At 36.6% G+C, this 19,093-nt stretch overlaps 1 protein-coding gene across 2 annotated transcripts in view; it reads right to left on the bottom strand.

The window, feature by feature from the left end:
- LOC133516432 (uncharacterized) overlaps positions 1–19,093 on the bottom strand; it is a 211,959-nt gene that overhangs the window by 7,002 nt on the left and 185,864 nt on the right. For both annotated transcript variants that reach the window (XM_061849366.1, XM_061849367.1), the window contains 5 exons: positions 2,581–2,634; positions 1,868–1,969; positions 1,273–1,344; positions 891–990; positions 128–232 (listed from right to left, as the gene is read on the bottom strand). In XM_061849366.1, the coding sequence (XP_061705350.1) occupies positions 128–232; positions 891–990; positions 1,273–1,344; positions 1,868–1,969; positions 2,581–2,634 (433 nt within the window). The remainder of the gene's footprint in view (positions 1–127; positions 233–890; positions 991–1,272; positions 1,345–1,867; positions 1,970–2,580; positions 2,635–19,093) is intronic.

Here is a 19,093-nt window from a genome sequence, read left to right as displayed (position 1 = left end):
TGGATTTGATTTTGAAGGATAGAAACAGCATTTATATTTTCATAACATCAAGTGACGTAGGCAGCAGTCCCATGTAAGTTATATTGTATACTAACTAAAAACTAAAAGTATTTTTTGCTGTAGGTACCTTTGACTGGAGAAGGTGCTGGCCTCGGCGTGGTAGGGCGAGATGCGCCTGCCTTGCCAGCATCCGGGGTTTGGTTCCTGCTAGCTGGTCGTGACGTCGCGTTGGCTGTGAATAGAGTTTACAATAGGTTAAGCCATGCAGTAGAGTAATAGCAAAGGTTCATTGTTTGTACTTGATGAAAACTAGATGTGTAAAGTCTAAGACAAATGCTGGCTTCGAATTCAACAGCTAACTTTATACGGCACTGTCCATAAGTCTGGCTGTCAAAAATTTACGTTTGACAATTCAGTTACCAAATACATGTTTCGGAGAAACCAAAGTCCCCATTTTGAACTCGTGGGGAGAGTCAAAGCGTATCTGACCCCCTTCCCCTCAGGTGCGGGTGTCCCGGTGTAAGCTGGCCAGTCTTGCCAGGAAGGGGGGCGTCGTGGTAGAATGTTCACGATCCCAGGTTGTCTCCCAAAACGGCATATTGTAGGAAACGCCGGTGTGGGCTTAGTGGGTAGGCTCCTCCTCCTGTTTCTCGATGGAAAGAGAGCCGGGAGGCATCCACCATACCCCCCCGGCCCTCCCAAAATAGGCCCACCTCAGGCCAGGGGGGACGATGCGTAACAGCAATCCCACACCGTCAAAAAAGGTCTCCATTTTCAAATACTAACAGTGCATGAGTAGCGTTCACACAAAAACACCACACGAAACATGTCCCGCGAGTAACTAGTAAAACACGTAAACCGTAAAATTAGCTTAAAACAGGTCATTTTACCAGCTGAACCACTGGCATCATCAGTCTTGTCATCCTTTTGGTTGGGACTGCACACGGTGAGTACCACGACGCCCTCAGTGTGCTTCAATTTTGCCGCCGCCTGGAAAAATACGAACTTTCTGAAAAACTCTCTTCCACAAATAAATAACTAACTACCTAGAATAGATTTAAAGTATCTATCTGCCTCTGCGCCTGCCTGATGATAGGGGGAGACTGTCTGTCTCCCTCTATCTTTAATCGATAAAAAAGAAAGTTGTTTTTCTTTAAGCTGTATCTTTTAGTAAGGTGTGCCAATAAAGAGTATTATATCTATGACATTGTGCCAAAACTTGACAGTAATTTACTTTTACTATAACAACTTTTATGTTGCTAATATACTTACTGCATCGTAACTGCAACTCAATAAGGAATCTCTGTTCACAGCCAATATCATATCTCCTATTTGGAGACCGGCCTGAAAAATAATAAATATTGTAACATTAAAAAAACGTGAACGTAGTAGTCGATTATATCTTTGTATTCAGAAACGAGGCCGAAGGACCTATGAAGGATTGGCAGTGTTCCAATTATAAGAAGACAAACAGCCGATACAAACTCTGACCTGATCTGATCTGAATTACATCGAACTAATGTCATTCAGTTAGGTATATTTCGTTCCTACTTGTCCGTACATATAATAGCGCAGATGAGACGCACGAGAACTAAATAACGTGATTTAAATATCTGTCATTCTGATGTCAATTTACGGTCGAATTGGCCTGTCTGTGTTCTCCTGGTTACTTCCTATTGAAACGAATTCGGACTTGTGAATACGTATCAATTTTTCTAACAACAGTTTTTGTCGAACCTGAATTACACCTCAAAAAAAGATGCATTAAGGGTGCTTTTAATTAACAATTAGCTGTAAAGCTTTCGGCAAAAGCAAAGCATTGCACTTGAAAGCATCATTCTGAATATTGACTATAATTGACAGTCACCTGTTCGGCAGCGCTGCCCTCTTGTAAGTCGGAGACGAAGATTCCTCGGCCGGCTTCCGTATGCCGGCCCTCGATGATCATAATGCCCAGGCCCGAGGGACCCTGGAAAAGAACATCATCATCAAATTGACGAACAACTATCCTAGTTAAAATGGTACTGTCTATGAAAGCAGACATTTCTCTGATCAATATCGGCACAAAAACCTAGACCTCAGTTATTTTTAGACACGATTTGTATTTAACATATCTGTTGTTCTGGTTTTCATATAGATTTCATAGTGGCTAATGGTATTGACAGTTCGAAAATCTGATTTGACTAGTTATCAGTCAACTACCTTACTGGAAACAGTGAATGCCTTGACTTGGTATGCTCTGTTGCATTTACAAGAAATTGGAAGCTTGAAGCCTAGGCATTAGATAAGATTAGATTATATAACCTTAAATCGATATTTTTAACAACAGGTAAGTGATTTCTGTAAGTATGAGCCCTCGATGCTCGAATATACGTGCCATTTGATGTTTTATTTATTTATTTTTCTCCGTATGGACGAGGTCAGTGCTTGACTAGACATTTACATAGGTATGTAGTTTACATAGCATCACCAGTGAAGCGTCACAAGCAATCAGACATCAGAACTGTCCGTTAGAAGAAGATCAAAACAAGTGCAATGGAAGCCATCCCACTGTTGGGTTTACACAAAAAGTGACCTCACCTTTTTGATGGTGATGTCGCGGACGCCTTTGTAAGCAGCATATTTGTCCTCCGACTGGAAACAAAGAAAAAAGATGATTGTAATATTTTTTCTATTATTGGGCGGTAATACGACTGCCGGGGCACCGCGGTAAATTAAAGTCAGTCTAAGCTAATACTGCACCGACTTTGTTGTAAAAAAGTGAGGGAGTGCCACTATAAACGCCATATTTTCTTAGTTTTTTTATTTTAGTGTTGTGTTCCTGCCGGTGAGTAAGGTTGCTAGAGCTCAACGAGGGTGCGGAGTGTTAGGGTCGGCAACGCGTATGTACACCTGTAACTCCTCTGGAGTTGCAGGTGTACATAGGCTGCGGAGACTGCTTACCATCAGGCGAGCCGTATGTTTGTTTGCCACCGACGTAGTATAAAATAAAATAAAGAATTATGATGGCAGCACACTTTGTCATTGCAAATTCTGTGCTAATGCTTGCTTCGATTCTAACTCTGTAATACGTGTATAACACCTCTTACCACGCAGACCTGTTAAAGGTAATTTAATGTTATGTATATCTTTTATCTGTATAACTTTTCTTATTTAATCGTGTGTCCATTATATGTAATTAATTTCTGTTCATTTTATGTTGCCTTGTTGCTTGATACCTGGCATGTTACGCCAGTCACATATTGAGATGAGGCCATAATAGCATATGTAGCATTTAATTTTTGTATTTTATTACGTTTGTGTTTACGAATAAAAATATTTATATTCTATTTCTATTCTAAATAGCTGAGAGTTTTCAACAGAAACATAATATAGAAATATAAAATATTCTCAAAGGCAAACTTAATAAATCGTTATTTATGTAATATTTCAATCCCGTCTAATTTAAGAGGACTCAAAAGGTCAATCAACAAAGGTAAGACTGACTCCCTTCACATTAAGGTTAAATTTAATCTGAGCACCGCCTACGCAGTTCTTTGAACATAAACATGAATACTGCTCCCGTTTTTCAAGTAAAAACTATTTTCGGATAATACTACCCTGTATCGATAACTAATTAAAATATCTTATGCTACGGGTAGGTTGGTTATCATTTAGCTACCCTAAACGTAATTACAAAAACAAGGATCGAAAGAATACATTAAAATGTCACCATCGAACTAAGCGTTGTTAAACGGCCAAAATATCTCGGGTGAAATTGATGATTTTTTAAAGGTGCCTGTTGAACTTACAGCCAATTTTTACTTGCGCTCGTAGAACTATAAGTATTTTATTTAATAAATTACAATATTTTTATTAATAAATAAAATATGAAATTCGCCACTGCCATCATTAATGTGAATGTACAGAATTCTCGCTGGTCTACGTCTATTTAATCACTCATCATAATCATCTCTCCTAGCCGTTTTCGACCACAGCGACTGCATTCTACCGTTGAGAGCGTCGCTGGTGCGCTCTCAGGTGACTGATGTTGCCAATTTTGCAGCAAATATGCGACCACACTCGCTGTAGGTCAGCACCCCTCCGACATAATTGTAAAGTATGGCCACAGGTGGTCTGGCCTTCAGCTCATCGCGCTTAGCATCGAGTTCTGTGCGCTGCCTAATAGCTAATGACTACACCTTATAAAACGAAGTCCCCTGCCGCATTGTATGTTCGAGATAAACTTAAAACGACGGAATGGATTTTCATGCGGTTTTCAGCTATCAAGGGATATATAGGAAGGTTTAGGTGTATAATTTATCACGGTTTTATGTAACCTGTGCGAAGCCGGGGCAGGTTGGTAGTATATTATATAATTTGTATTTACATCCTTGAAAACATCATACTTGCGTACACGTTAACAAGATCCACTGTGCTAACAAACGCTAACTTGGTAACAGCAAAACCAGAAGACCACATCACAAACATGGTGGACCTTCACCTTTGGTGTTAAGGTCTTTATTACCATAAATCACGCTCCTGTTTACTGAACTCCTATTACAACTCGCTAAACACCTCGCTAACGTATTGCTGAATATTACTCACACACAAAAAATATCTTGATACTGACACTTCTGTCATGAATAATTAAGATTTGTCTTATTTTAGTATATTTTCATCACACTTGTTCGAAAAAGATCTTATTTCATGCAGGTGTACTATAGGACAAGGTTCCCCCGGGAGTTATGGATTGTGGAATTGTGTCAGTTATTCATATCAACCAAGTACCTAGGTATAAATGAGTTTTACTTTTAAAACACTGATTTTTATAATTTAATTTTCTTGTTTATGTAAAAAAATATTTAATTTGATTAATTTAATAGCCGTGGGGTCCGAATGCATCTACACTGTTCAAGGAATTATCCAAAAAAATAGCAGACGCTACCGGTGATCGTAGAGCTGGCAGCTTCCTCGCACAGAGAATAAGTATTGCGATACAACGAGGAAATGCTGCCAGCATCTACGGCACCATGCCGCAGGGGGATAGTTTTTAATTATTTATTTTAAGATTAGTTTTATTTATTTTTAGATTTAGATTTTAAGTTTTATATGTATTATGTTGTGTTTATAAATACTTAGATTATGTTAAATATAGCCGGTTAAGATATATTTACACAATTTTCAATCGTGGCTGAATGCCGGATAGGTCCGTGTCTTCGATAACCTGTCAAACATGACAATATGGCGGACAAATATTTTTATATGTCACCATAGTTCAGAATTATTTCGCTTAAAATTTAGTTTTTTCTTCGCAAAATTTCACTCCCCCCCCCCCCCTCCGCAGCCCCCTCGTTGCAGAATACACTACCAATTTTTTTTTACAAAAATTTATAAATATACACATCAGCATCTACACATAGTTTTGGTATGAACTTGTGACCATATATATCGTAACACATTTCTACTATTATGATCATTAAAACGCGTTTCGAAATATTTACCTGATTCCGCTGTTAATATATATGACTGTATCTATAGGAAAACAATGTACTACACAGGTTTGTATTTCAATATAACTATGTAAGCATAAGCACATACCTATATTAAGTCCTTAATCACTCATTATAATATTTGTCGAAAAAGGATGCTGATAAGTGTCGGATTTTTTTTATAAACCACCATCCGTTTTAGATTAGCTATTATTTTAATAAACTTTGATTTTTTTAAATTATTATTACTAACCTATCAGTAGTATCGTTAATTCATTACGTACCGGATGAGTGGGGTCTGAATAAACAGTTTCGCGAGATTTTACATCTGGTCAGCATAAAAAGCGAGTAGCAATATATATGACAGGTATGGAAAATTTTCTGGAATGAGTTTTACACCACAGACCCTAATCTGTTAAAGAAAAACCATTTCTTATTTTATGCGAGCGGTCAGCTGCCATATGATTTAGGCATAATACAAAGCAACAATGTCCTTTAAAAAGCAACTGTATCGTGATAGTATTAAGGTTCAAATCTATGTAATAATATGAGCGCTCGTCAACATTGAGGTGGTCGATCGTCCTACATTACCAAAACATGTTATCTTGTATGAGCTGTTACAATACCAATCATTTCAGAAAATTCATACAATATTCAATATTCTATGCAGGGGAAGTCACCTCTCTCTGCAGCTGTACATAAGTAAATATAACTATAAAACACCCCAATATGTACTCACTTTTGTCTGTCCTACCCCCTACATAGTTTTTGCTAAATGATACCCTATTTACTATATGGAAGCAATTTTAAAACATTATATATTTATGGCTAGCAGACGGTCTCGTGCCGTTTGCACACCTGGACAGCCACCTGTATAAATGTTTGTCTGTCTGTGGGGCTTGAGCACACAAACAGCATGCGCGGGACTTACAAATATGGCGATACGTTTTCTATCACGTGGGGACCTGGGGACGGAATAGTTAGATTTCGTTTTGTATTTTTCTCGTGTCATTGCCGGTTTCATCAACCACTTTTGAGACATATTTGACTCATCTTTACGACCTAGCGGTAAAACCACGATTACATACATATGACATCATATTGTGTCTATTGTAAATATTGGCGAACTTAATGTCAAGGTACTTAAAAACCAGTTGAATTTAGAAGTGCGTTACTGTTACAAGACTGTTGGTCTCATGTCATAAGACGTTTTTAAGAAACAATGATAGTAGTTTTAATAAAAACTAGTGATATCGACTTTTACACGTGCCAAAGTGAAGTAAATATTGTCACAACTGAAAAACGAAAGCGATATAATACATACTCGTAATGTATTTAACACATTTTTGCGAAAAGATCTGTGCGAACAAACAAATACCAAAAGAGGTCAGAATTCACTTTACATTTTTATTATGTCAAGTGAGCTTGAACTTATGTCTCGAAAATATGAAACCCTATTTATTTTAAATAGAGTTATTGATCGTATTTTTTTTTTCAATGTTATTTTTTAATTATAATAATAACATGACCTATGCAATGTAGTTTATAAGGTTAATAATGATTATGTATGAGTAAAATACTGTGCCCTTACAGGGTCTGTATTCCATGTAATATAAAGTAATGGCAATAAATATATATGAAAAAAACATGTCTGAGTTTGATAGTCGCACTAGATGGCGCTATACGGTCTAAAAAAATGATTAGACCGAACGGCACGCACGATATCGCAATGGTACATTAGATGCGTTATCCGTTAAAATATTCTTATCAATGTAATCTCACACGAATCCTCAATATCATCTGCATGGTAATACAGTATAGTGGTTAATCCTATAGCTAGTTTAAGGTAGTTGCTAGCTGCATATGATTTTTAACTTGAAGGTTGAAGAAGGGAAAGCTTTTTAGGGTACGTATGTGGCGGCGAAGAGTAAGTACAACCTACAAGCTACCGCCACTTATAATGTGAAAATTCAGAAGTTATTAGTTATTACTTTCGTGGAACAATACAGCGACATTTAAAAAATCCAATACGAGTTCATTATAATCTTTATTCTTTTTGGTTTTGCTGTGCCTCTCGAAATCTCATTAAAGTAATGGCACGCTCAATACAGGGTGTTTATTTAGTCACCTGTAATAATTTACGGGCTGAATATATAGGTCACACTGAACAAGTTTTACTATGGGACCAACCCTCAAATCACGAAAAAAAAAATTTACTCTCCCATAGAAAATGTCAAGGTCAGACAGCCAAAATGTATGAGACAGCCAATTTTTTTTGCGATTTCGGGTTGGTCCCATAGTAAGTTGCTCAGTATGACCTATATATTCACCAGGTAAATTAGGTGGCTAAATAAACATTCTGTATAGTTCGAGAACTTACATTTAAACTTCAAAACACAAAATACGCTCTTGAATTTTAAACAAATTAATACTTAATAACAGTTTTTGTTTCTAATTTCAGAGTTTTTATTTTATTTGGTGGGTTTAAATGCTCGGCCAAAAATAATAAACTGCATATCGCACGTGAGCAAAATCAAAATGATGTTTAAATTTTTAAAGTTCGAATAATTCGCCCCGAGCGCGTCTGAGGCGTCGATCCGGCGCGCGTTCCGCGCCGCCAGACGTATTTGTGTTTGTAATTGAGAAATCACTTCGTCGAACATCTGTATCGAGATACATCCCATTCTGTTTTAGCCCGCAGATTGATGACTTCCGCAAACATAAGGTGTTCGATTATAGTTACATATGAAATAATCAGATAATTATGTCTTGAGGTAGACTGATGCCAATGTGCACTATGCACATGAACAAACTCTTTTACATAAAGCCACATAATACGTTATAGTATTTCATACAAAACGGACAAGTTCCATCCCGTCCCGAAAAACTTACCCCGCGGCAGTAGATTATCTACAGATTGTCTAAATTTCAGTTCGATTAGCAGTGCATTGACATATATCAAAGGACAGGGCTAACGGGCACTAAGAATGGTGCTAGTTCAGTGATGTCACTCCCGAATTCGAGCCAATGGTTCAGTCTAACGCAACTAGTTGCGACCAATCGCGCGCGTGATGCGAACTCATCAACCAATCGCGTTGTGCCGATAGACTGCACGATTGGCTCGAATTCGTGTGCGTGACACCGCGGTACTGGCCCCATTCTTATTGCCCGTAAGGCCTCCTTAGATATAATATATTGACATATGTCAATGGATGCGCGTGCAAAATACCGGTGTATTATGCCAAAGTATACGTGTTTGTAATTTTTTAAGTAAATAACAACTTTTACCACGTTGTCATGGTAACCCCAAAAAATTCAACTGGCTACCTAAGGAACTTACACACACATTGATGTATAAACAAACAGTACCCCTAGTGTAAATAAATTCGATTTCGAAACGTGACATACGCGTTTGCGTTTAGTCTCATTTTGTATTAGATTTAGAAAGAGCGCGCCAAGCGGGACGTTTTGGAAACTCAAAATCCTATACAAAATGAGACTTAACGCAAACGCGTTCGTCACGTTATGATGTCGATCAAATTTACACTAGGGGTACAGGTCGTGAACATTTACTCGTAGTTATTCAAACGATTTCCGTACTATGGAGTGTCCGCCGTGTGATAATGTGATAAATATTTTAAATGCATGTTTTTGTATACTTACATTGTTGAACCAAGTCTAAGGCTACTATTTGAAAGTTGTGATTTTTTTATCTCAATAACCATTTAAAATACTTTTTATCCCAAGAATCATCCATCACTTTTACGAGCTTTCATTTACCTAACTATTAGCCATGTTTGTTAATTATGTTAGTTGTGTTAGTCTGGGTCAAATTTTTGAAGCTAAATTTTACCCCTTCATGATTTCCGATTAAGCTAAAAACATGTACACAATGTAAGTCGGGTGAAAATGCAATAATATGGTACCGTCGAGATCGAGCTGATCTGATAATGGAGACAGGAGGTGGCAGGGACTCGGCGATAAAACAACGCAACCTAATTGTGTTTGGGGATTTTAGAATTGTCTCGACAAGTACTAGTTGCCTGTGGTAAGAAAAGTACAGTCAGCGATAAAACCTTGTACCAAAAACATTTTTTTGCTAAAAAATTATTAATGCCATATATGGATCAGAAGATCATCGTAGGATTGTAGTTTACTATTGTTACATAGAAGATATCGCAGACTGAAGCTAGTAAGTAATAATTTGCTATTTAGATTGAGATAAGCTTAAAGCGACTAATTCTATATTTGGTCATGGTAATTTAGCCATAACTAGGCAGGTACCGCAATTTCGTAGTGTACGTAAATGACTTACCCGTTACCCGTTACTTAGCCGTCGTCGTAAATAAATAAATATAGGGACATTCTTACACAAAATGACTAAGTCTCACGGTAAGCTCAAGGAGGCTTGTGTTGTGGGTACTCAGGCAACGATATATATAATATCAGATACATAGAAACTTAAATACATAGAAAACATCCATGACTCAGGAACAAATATCTGTGGTCATCATACCGGGATTCGAACCAATATCACTACCCCTAGACCAGACTGGTCGTCAAGTCGTAACAAAACAAACATGTTACAACATACAAATTCTTAAATACATAGAAAACATCCATGACTCGGGAACAAATATCTGTGCACATCAAACAAATAAATGCCCTTACCGGGATTCGAACCCAGTACTACCGGCTTCATAGGCAGGGTAATGCCCCACTAGACAAGACCGTTCGTCAATTACACTTCAAAAAATTCAAAGAATTTTGGTCAGTTAAACTTCTCGGAGAGTCTAGGTCTCCATTTTCAAGCATTAAGAGGGCGTACATGGCGGGCTGTCTACATAATTGAAAATTGTTTTGATTGTCTTATGTCGACATATATACATTACAATTGAGCTTGTAAGTTAACTAGAAAATGAAGACAGTCAATACCGAACGTAACAAGGGATTCGGAAATAGGTACGTACAAGGTTGATCGCATTATAAATTCATAGACAGCTTGCCTCGGTAGCGGCGCTCAAAATAACTATACAAATACTAAAGTGAGTATATTTGTACGGCGGATGTTAGTATAGGTTCGATCTAGACATCTTAATTCGTTTCAAATTTTTATCCACCAGTTTGACCAATACAGTCGCCATCAGATATATCCGAGCGCCTGAGGTGCTCAAAAATATCTGAACATACACTCTAAGGCCTAGACAATAGAGGCGTGTTCAGATAATTGTACCGTACAAGCAGCGACGGAACATATGTGTATAGACGAAGCTCAAAATATTTTGGATTTCGAATACTGGTCCGATAACAAATACTTCTCACACAGTTTAAGTGGTCAGAGTCATGGCCGTTGTTTAAAGAATATGGAATCTTGACAGTTCTGAGCTTATATTATATATCTTAGAAATGTGTATATTCGTTAAATGCAATTTGGAATATTTGATCATAAATGTAACATGGAAGCGCACAGTCACACATAAAGCTTTAGTAGTCCCAAAAATTAGATTAGAAGTAAATAATAAAAATTGCTTTTCTCTAAGCTAAAAACCTTTCTGTTAACGGAATGTTTTTATAATTTTAATGTTTTTTTTTTTCTTAGAACAGAACGAAATCGATCTCATATATGTAATATTGACTTGAATTGTAATGTAAATTATACTAATATTGAAATTTACCTTTGGAATGTTATCGAATTAGTTTTTATGTTTGTTTTGTACTTTTGTCAATTATTTAATTTTTAAAGTTATTTTAATTGTTACGCTATTACGCTTTGAATAGTACCCAATACACCATTTCCCACTTCTAAAAAATGATTAGTCGATAAAAGTTTATATTGGCGTAAATAAAATTGTAAATGATGTCAATCGACTTTGTCAATATTCCCGCAGTACAGTTGAGTCGCTCGAGGTACAATTCCTGTGTTTTTGAACTTTAGTCAGACTTCTATAGTTACTACGAATACAAAGCTAAAAAAAATAAACCTCTACTTACTTTGCTTCTTGGCCTAGAAAGCTCATTCAATTTACACGTGATGTTCAAGTAAAAATAATTTGAAACGAAGTTTTCCTTTGCGTTAGGTACCTCCACCAATAATTATAACCTTCTTAAGGTAGGACTTTCAAACGATTTATTTTATATATGAATGAAATATTATACTGAATTATACTTATCTTTCTAATCTTTTTTTTATATTAACTACGTCATTCTAGAAGCCGCCATAGTTATCATTAAGTATATTAGAAAAGGTAAGGTTATCGGTTTAAACCTCAGTCTTACTCAGTGAGTATCTTATTGTGATTGTAATTTGATATTTACCGATTCATTCTGAAAACATCCTCAATTCAATTTAGGTTGGCATGCGGACTTAGGCAAAACTCTCTGGTACAATAAGTCCTGTTCCCAACAATATAGGCTGGTGATGAAGATTCAAGAAGTGAACCTCCCATCCCAAAATCAAACTTTAGGCTAGTACTTTTTGTCTCACCTTTCTCTTCCTGAACGACAGAGTTCGCCGCTTTTTGCGCGGGAACGCGGTAAGTTTGTACTTACCTATAGTTGTAAAACTCTACTATGGGATATATTCTACTATTTGAACCTTCTTATTCAACGAGAGGCTCAAGATATCCCATCAGGATAAATAGGCTGGTGACTAAGATTCAAAAAAGTTCCAATAATCAAGCTTTAGGATTTTTTGTCTCACCTTCCTCTTCTTGAAAGACAGAGTCCGCCGCCATATGGTCCGTAAGAACGCGGTAGGTTTGTACAGCTCCGAGTCGACGCGACAGGGCTCGCTCATCACAGTCATCACTCCATTTACACCCGACACGGCCTGACGCGGCCTCCAGCTTCACTCCATGGTAACACTGTCACTTCAATTTTAGGTTCTTACAGTTTTTGTTCGTTAATTTAGTAAAAACTTCCGATTTCACTTTCGTCTAAGATATTTCGAAATATGAAACTGTAGATATCTATAACATATTTATAGATAGAAAAAATATAAAACCCATCACGGCGCACTGTTACTGTTTGATTGTTTTCAAGTTTGTACGGAGCAATCACTTCACGGTAACACTAACACTTGTCTTCACGTTCTAGGTTTGCAAACTTTAGATGGTTTATTTTCGATCGAGTATTTAATACCTAAAGACCTGTCGAGATGAGATTTTGGAGTTTATACATGCTGAAAGTAAAGGTATCAATAAAATAAATACAAACACGACCCGTTTTGACGACCGGTTTGGCCTAGTGGCTAGTGACCCAGCCTACGAAGCTGATGGTCCTGGGTTCAAATCCTGGTAAGGGCATTTATTTGTGTGATCAGCATGGATATTTGTTCCTGAGTCATGGGTGTTTTCTATGTATTTAAGTATTTATAAATATTTATATATTATATATATCGTTGTCTATGTACCCTCAACACAAGCCTTATTGAGCTTACTGTGGGACTTAGTCAATTTGTGTAATAATGTCCTATAATATTTATTTATTATTATTTATTTATTTTAAACAAATTAAATCGACTTGAAAGAAATTAAATTTCATAATATTGTGATCAGAATTTCAAAATTGTTCCAGATGTAGGTATACTACCTACCTGGATTATAGAAAAAAAAGTTCAGCCGACTTATCAGCGTAGGTTGTACGAACGTAATGTCAATTTTGTTTCCATAAATATATTCTCTATGGAGAATGAAGTTGAATATGAACAAAAATATATAGGTATAACTCCGTATAAGATAAATAAAGTTTAAGAGGGAAGAATATCTTTCCGAATCTAACGAAATAACGGTAATTGTTGTCGATCGAGAGAAAACGGTTTCCATTAACAAAATCTTAACAAATCACTTTGATTTTGATGTCGATTGCTTGAGCATAATATGTATTCTTAGGTTTCGGTTTATTTGAAAAAAAAAAATGTTTTTTTGTTTTGCAAGTTTTGAAGAAAAGGAAAACCTATAAACCTTGTTATTCATTGTGTCAATAACGTACTAAAAATCAGGGAGAATGGAAAATATTTGATTGGAATATGATGTGGAAAAACGTTTTCTCTTTTTGTATGGACGTGGTTTCCTCTTAAGAAAAAATGTGCCTCAAAAAATCTTTGACGTATATTCGAGTAGATGACGACGCCGTTTGATATTTAACACATATCAGTGAAATAACATGGGTCAAGTCAAATAGCTATATGTCATTTAAGAGTTTTAATCCTGTGTCGAAAGATGGCCTGACCTCTATACTAAATTATTCTTGATATGAATAAATCTTAGTTAATATACTTATTGATTGCAGGCTGCTCTCTTTTTTAAACGTTTCTAACGAACCGAAACTTATGGCGGTTTCATCGTTATACCACATATTTCCTAAGGCGACTTTACCAATAACATTTTAGCGTTATGAAAGTATCATAACTGATTAAAATCTTGTTTGCGATATTCGACTAACATTTTGAAACTATTTCGCCCTTTATACTTACTATATAATATTATTATGTTATTTATCAAAAGTTAGCCAAATTTGCCCTTGTTTACCTTTGCTTTGATTTTAATTTATAACAACCACTGTAGCGTAAATAATTATAAAGTTCAAAGTGTAACCCTTTCGTGTTATCACGTATGAACGCTGTTAATAGTATTAAAGCTGATAACGATATTTGCTTACCTAGAGTGTAACACGGTCGATAAGGCCGGCTACATTTGTTGAATCCGTTAAACAGAGGGGAGTTATGAATGTACAGATTAAAAACTAAAATAGTTGTCATACAGTAAACAGTCGGGTTCTTGGTTGCAGATTACCGAATCTAGTCTGTAGGTGTGTACAAACACTATCTTATTGTAGGCCGTTTTATACTCCATATCTGATAAATAATACATCAATACGCACTACACGTTTACATAATCCGTACTAAGACACTTATTATTATTTTATAGGCAAGCTAGTTATTATTCTTGTTTTTTTTTTGAACATCGATAATGATGGTTCCAAACACCATATCTAGTTAAGTTTTATCTGTTATGTTTCGATACGTCAAAAGCGGTGGTGGCCGAGTGGATATGACATCCCACTTTCAATCCGGAGGTCGCGGGTTCAAATACTGGCTCGTACCAATGAGTTTTTCGGAACTTATGTACGAAATATCATTTGATATTTACCACTAGCTTTTCGGTGATAGAAAACATCGTGAGGAAACCTGCATACATCTGCGAAGAAATTCAAAGGTGTATTTGAAGTCCCCAAACCGCATTGGGCTAGCGTGGGGACTGTAGCCCAAGCCCTCTCGCGCATGAGAGGAGGCCTGTACCCAGCAGTAGGACGTATATAGGCTGAATTATTAGCGCATTGATTAGCGACAGTAGTTAAGGTAATTTCTTCGAATATTTTTGACGTTTATAAAAGCCAGTTGAAGGTAGATCGATTCAATGGCTGCTCATGGCCGTATGCGCAAGCTCGTTCGTCGTGATGAACAGAAATTCGTTTTTAACTGCCGATGTGTGTGCTCAAAACCCTCGCTGGCCACTAATACAGCATCAGCTCACCAATGAATAGAATCGGTACCGACCACCTGTTCGCCGTGCAGAGACAGGGTGAGTTGGCTTTCAATTGATTGGTTTTCACTGGCTTTAGATTTCTCTACAAAACAATTTCCCTACTCGAGGGCGATTGTACAGATAACCTGCTCGTGATCAGAATTATCAGTGCTTCAAGCAGAGTTATCTGAGTAAGCATAATTTTTTTTTTTTTTTTTTTTTTATTCTGAAAAGGTAAGCATTTGACCACAATCTCACCTGATGGAAAGTGCCGATGTAGTCTAGGATGGAACATGCTTACCTAAAAGATGTCTATTCACTCTCGATTTAAAAAGGTCCAAGTTATAGTGGACTGGGAATAGATTTGCAGGAAGTGAATTCCACTCCTTAGCCGTACGCATGATAAAGCTGGATGCGTAGCGTTTAGTGCGGATCAGTGGTAAAGTAACGACGTAAGGGTGAAACGCAAGTCCGCGTCTAGTCCCACATAATCCCACATAATCTATTTCAGTTTAAAATTTACATATAGTAATGTGACTGACTGACCGGGCAAAGAAGCCGGGGAGAAGATTAAATAGGAAAGCGGACCCTGGCGCTAGGCCAGGAAAACGCTAGGTTGAAGAAGAAGAAGAAGAATGTGACTGACTACTTAAGAAACACAAATCAAAATCCCAACTATAATTTTATAAATATTATAGAGTCAGACCAAGCTAAGTTGGCAGCGATTTTCATAGCCCAGACCCCAGACAGTGCAAGTGTTATTTTAAACGTCAAACTTCTATGAAATTATGACGTTTGCTTAACACTTGCATAATCTGGGCTATCAAAATTGCTGTTAACTTAGCTGTTTTTGTGTCTGTATGTTACCTCTCAATGCTTAAACTGCAGACAGATTATACCCGAGGATGGAAATTGATAATGGAAGCAAACATCATCATCACACAGACGAAGTCGCAAGTAAAAGCTAGTTCTGCGCCTCTCAGAGTAAGCGCCCTGAAACGTTATTTATTTCCCAGATCTCGTTCGTTTCGGAACATTCCACCACATCGTGGTACAGTGGCCCTATATGCCATTTTAAACCTAAGCTGCGCGAGACTTGTACCCTTTTCCACTAGGGCTGCAGAATGATTGTTAGAATAGTCGCTATAGCAATTCATTCAACTACTTCAATGTTCGAATTAGCATATCTTCGTGCAATAGCACATTGTTACGCACAGGAACCTTATTGCAATAGGTATAAAGGCCATAGTCAGTCGGTAATTCGTAACTGTTTAAACAATTATTTACCAGTTTCACGCAGTTATAAATTTGCATAAATTTGCTTGAATGGAAAAGGGGAATTCTTTTAAACTTGACTTAGATTTTAATTTGCATAAATAAAGTACCTAAATAGGAGTTTTAGCTACATAATGTTACCTAAACACAGGTTGTATCCAAGGCGGTAATGATGGTTCACGACATTACAAACAATTCGGAGACATCTTAATAATTCTTAATTTGTTATGTATGAACGTCATCTACAACTAACTCGTATCTATAGGTAGGTATGTAAGATTATGATTACACGACTGCCCAAAAAGAAGAGTGTATTGTTTTTACATACCTACTTACAACCTGATAATCATATGTCTTCTGAATTCAGTTTTGTATGGCAAAACGTATAAACGAGCCGATTCGAACTTCAAAACGCATTAATGATCCGATTCGAACGAACAATATCGGATATGTCAGTGTCAAAAGTGACGTTTCAAGCATAAGTGTCACTTTTGACACTGACATATCCGATCTATATCGTATCTAGACCTAATATTTAACGTATCTTAATCGTAAGTCATAGAAAATTTAATGTTTGAAGTTTCGAATCAAAAACAACATTTAAGTAAATATAGTTCCAGTAATTAGTACTAATTTAAACTCAAAGTAAATATTAAAAAGGACAACGAAAAATGATGCTTAACAAGTCAGGTTTACTTGATATCAGAGTGAATTTAATGAACGTAATTTATCTAGTCAGTTACTTCCCACGGCATTTGACATTTGACACCACATATCAGTGACACGACTACTTTATATAACGTGTATTGGGTGCACACTTGCACAGTATAAACATCATTATCAGTACCGTCACAAGTACAATGCACCCTAACATTATCTTATCCTCTATACATACAAGAAAAATTGGCAATCAGAATCAATGGTATTACGAAATATAATTAAATTTGTTTTGTTTTAAAATCGACCGAAAGAAAACAAAAGTATTCATTATTCAAATTTCATAGTAGTGCGGTAAGACGATTTTTAAAATTTATTAATAGGTATGGAACAACATCAAACTTTTAAAAGGTTATTTGTGTTTGCGATATGATATGTCTGCGAGCAATACTATTTTTTTATGTTAAAGGGAAAAAATGAAGAATTTAAGCTTCCGGTAGGATTTAAGCCCGCGACCTCAGTTGCTCAGGGCTCAGTTGGTTAAGAGCGGTGCACGGATTGCATTATTTGTTTGATAAAAATTTGTATTATTTGTGTTTACTTAATTACCTATTAAACATTGAATATAAAGATTATGTGACAAGTAACTCTGACAATATGTTTTCTGAAATCAGTCACAATAAATACTACCAATTAATAATAAATAATACATATGTAAAAGAGAAAAAGAGGAACACCGAGAAAAAACAATTTTCAACCAAATAAAAGAAAAGGTTCAGGTCGTGTCTTACCAGAAGGTTACGGAGTTGGCAGAGGATCGGACGAGTTGGAGATTGCTCCACCGACAAGAGCACAGCTCTTAAATGTGAAGAAGAAGAAGAGTGAAAAAGTGATACCTTGGTTCTTTAGGCAAGCTTTTCTTTATGGCTTATACCACGAGCTTCGATTCGATAACGTCTATAGTATGTAACTTATATTCTATATAAAGTAAGTAATGCACACGCTAGCGAATATGTCACTGTCAAGTGGTGAATTTTGAGATTCAAAAGTGCATTGTAATATTAAAAATGAATGAATAAATTTGACTCGTTGTTGCTCTATGATTTTCCTAAGACGGTTTCGGGAAGTTATTATTCTGATTAACTAATTTTACTGTGTTTATAATAAACATATTCACGTGGATAGTCTATAAATAGTAGCTGGAATCACACATGTTAATTAAGTTGAAATTATAATTAATATCAAGTTTGCTCTGCCATTTCGCCTGAAGTAACTAGTTTCCAATTGAGCTAAAAATTAGCATAATTAAGTATAGTCTGGTAAACCAATTTAGACAGTAACAGTAGGAAAACTATATTCATCCCTCTCTTTGGGATGTCTCTGTGTCAAACTATATTGTGATGTGACCGCAGTCGGCAAAACGTCCCAGTCCCACTTTGTCGCTTACGATAAGGACTACATTTGCTTGTATCTTTATACGAATAATCTGTCAAGGCGTTCTTATGGCAAGTGACAAAGTGGGAGGTGTTGCCGGCCACAATCACTATTATCTAAGTAAATTTAATTCGGCGACAATGCAACTATGCAACGCTTACGCTTAAAGGTAAAAGTCAAGTGTGCAAAAGGGAAGCCATCACGTATATGAAAATTTCACGAGTGCGAAAGAGACCGACTACAAAATGATAAAACGTGATTGCCGTGGCATTATCCTATTTTAGCGTTCTAATGATTTTTTTAAATGTCTGCATGTTGTGTCGGTAAATATCTCCCAGCGCCAAGAACCTCACCAAATATCATCAAGGGGGAGGGAGGGGTAAAAAAAAAGCCGAAAAAATCTCGCGTGATTTGTGCACAAGCCTATATCTGAACCCGCACTCTAACTCTTTGACAACAGACAGATTCAGATATTTGTAAGCGTCTTGGCCGTTCCGATATATCTGAAAGCGACTGTACTATGGTTACTAGACGACGATATACATACTGTATATAAATAAATACATAATTATATACATAGAAAACATCCATGACTCAGGAACAAATATCTGTGTTCATCACAAAAATAAATGCCCTCACCCGGATTTGAACCTGGGACCATCGGCTTCATAGGCAGGGTTACCCACTAGGCCAGACAGGTCGTCATAGTCGGTCGATTTTTCAGGAAATCGT

Source organism: Cydia pomonella, chromosome 3 (genome assembly GCF_033807575.1).
Source record: "Cydia pomonella isolate Wapato2018A chromosome 3, ilCydPomo1, whole genome shotgun sequence".
NCBI classification, from domain to species: Eukaryota; Metazoa; Arthropoda; class Insecta; order Lepidoptera; family Tortricidae; genus Cydia; species Cydia pomonella.
The sequence above is the reverse complement of the archived record's forward strand: the minus strand, read 5'-3'. Positions and strand labels throughout refer to the sequence as shown.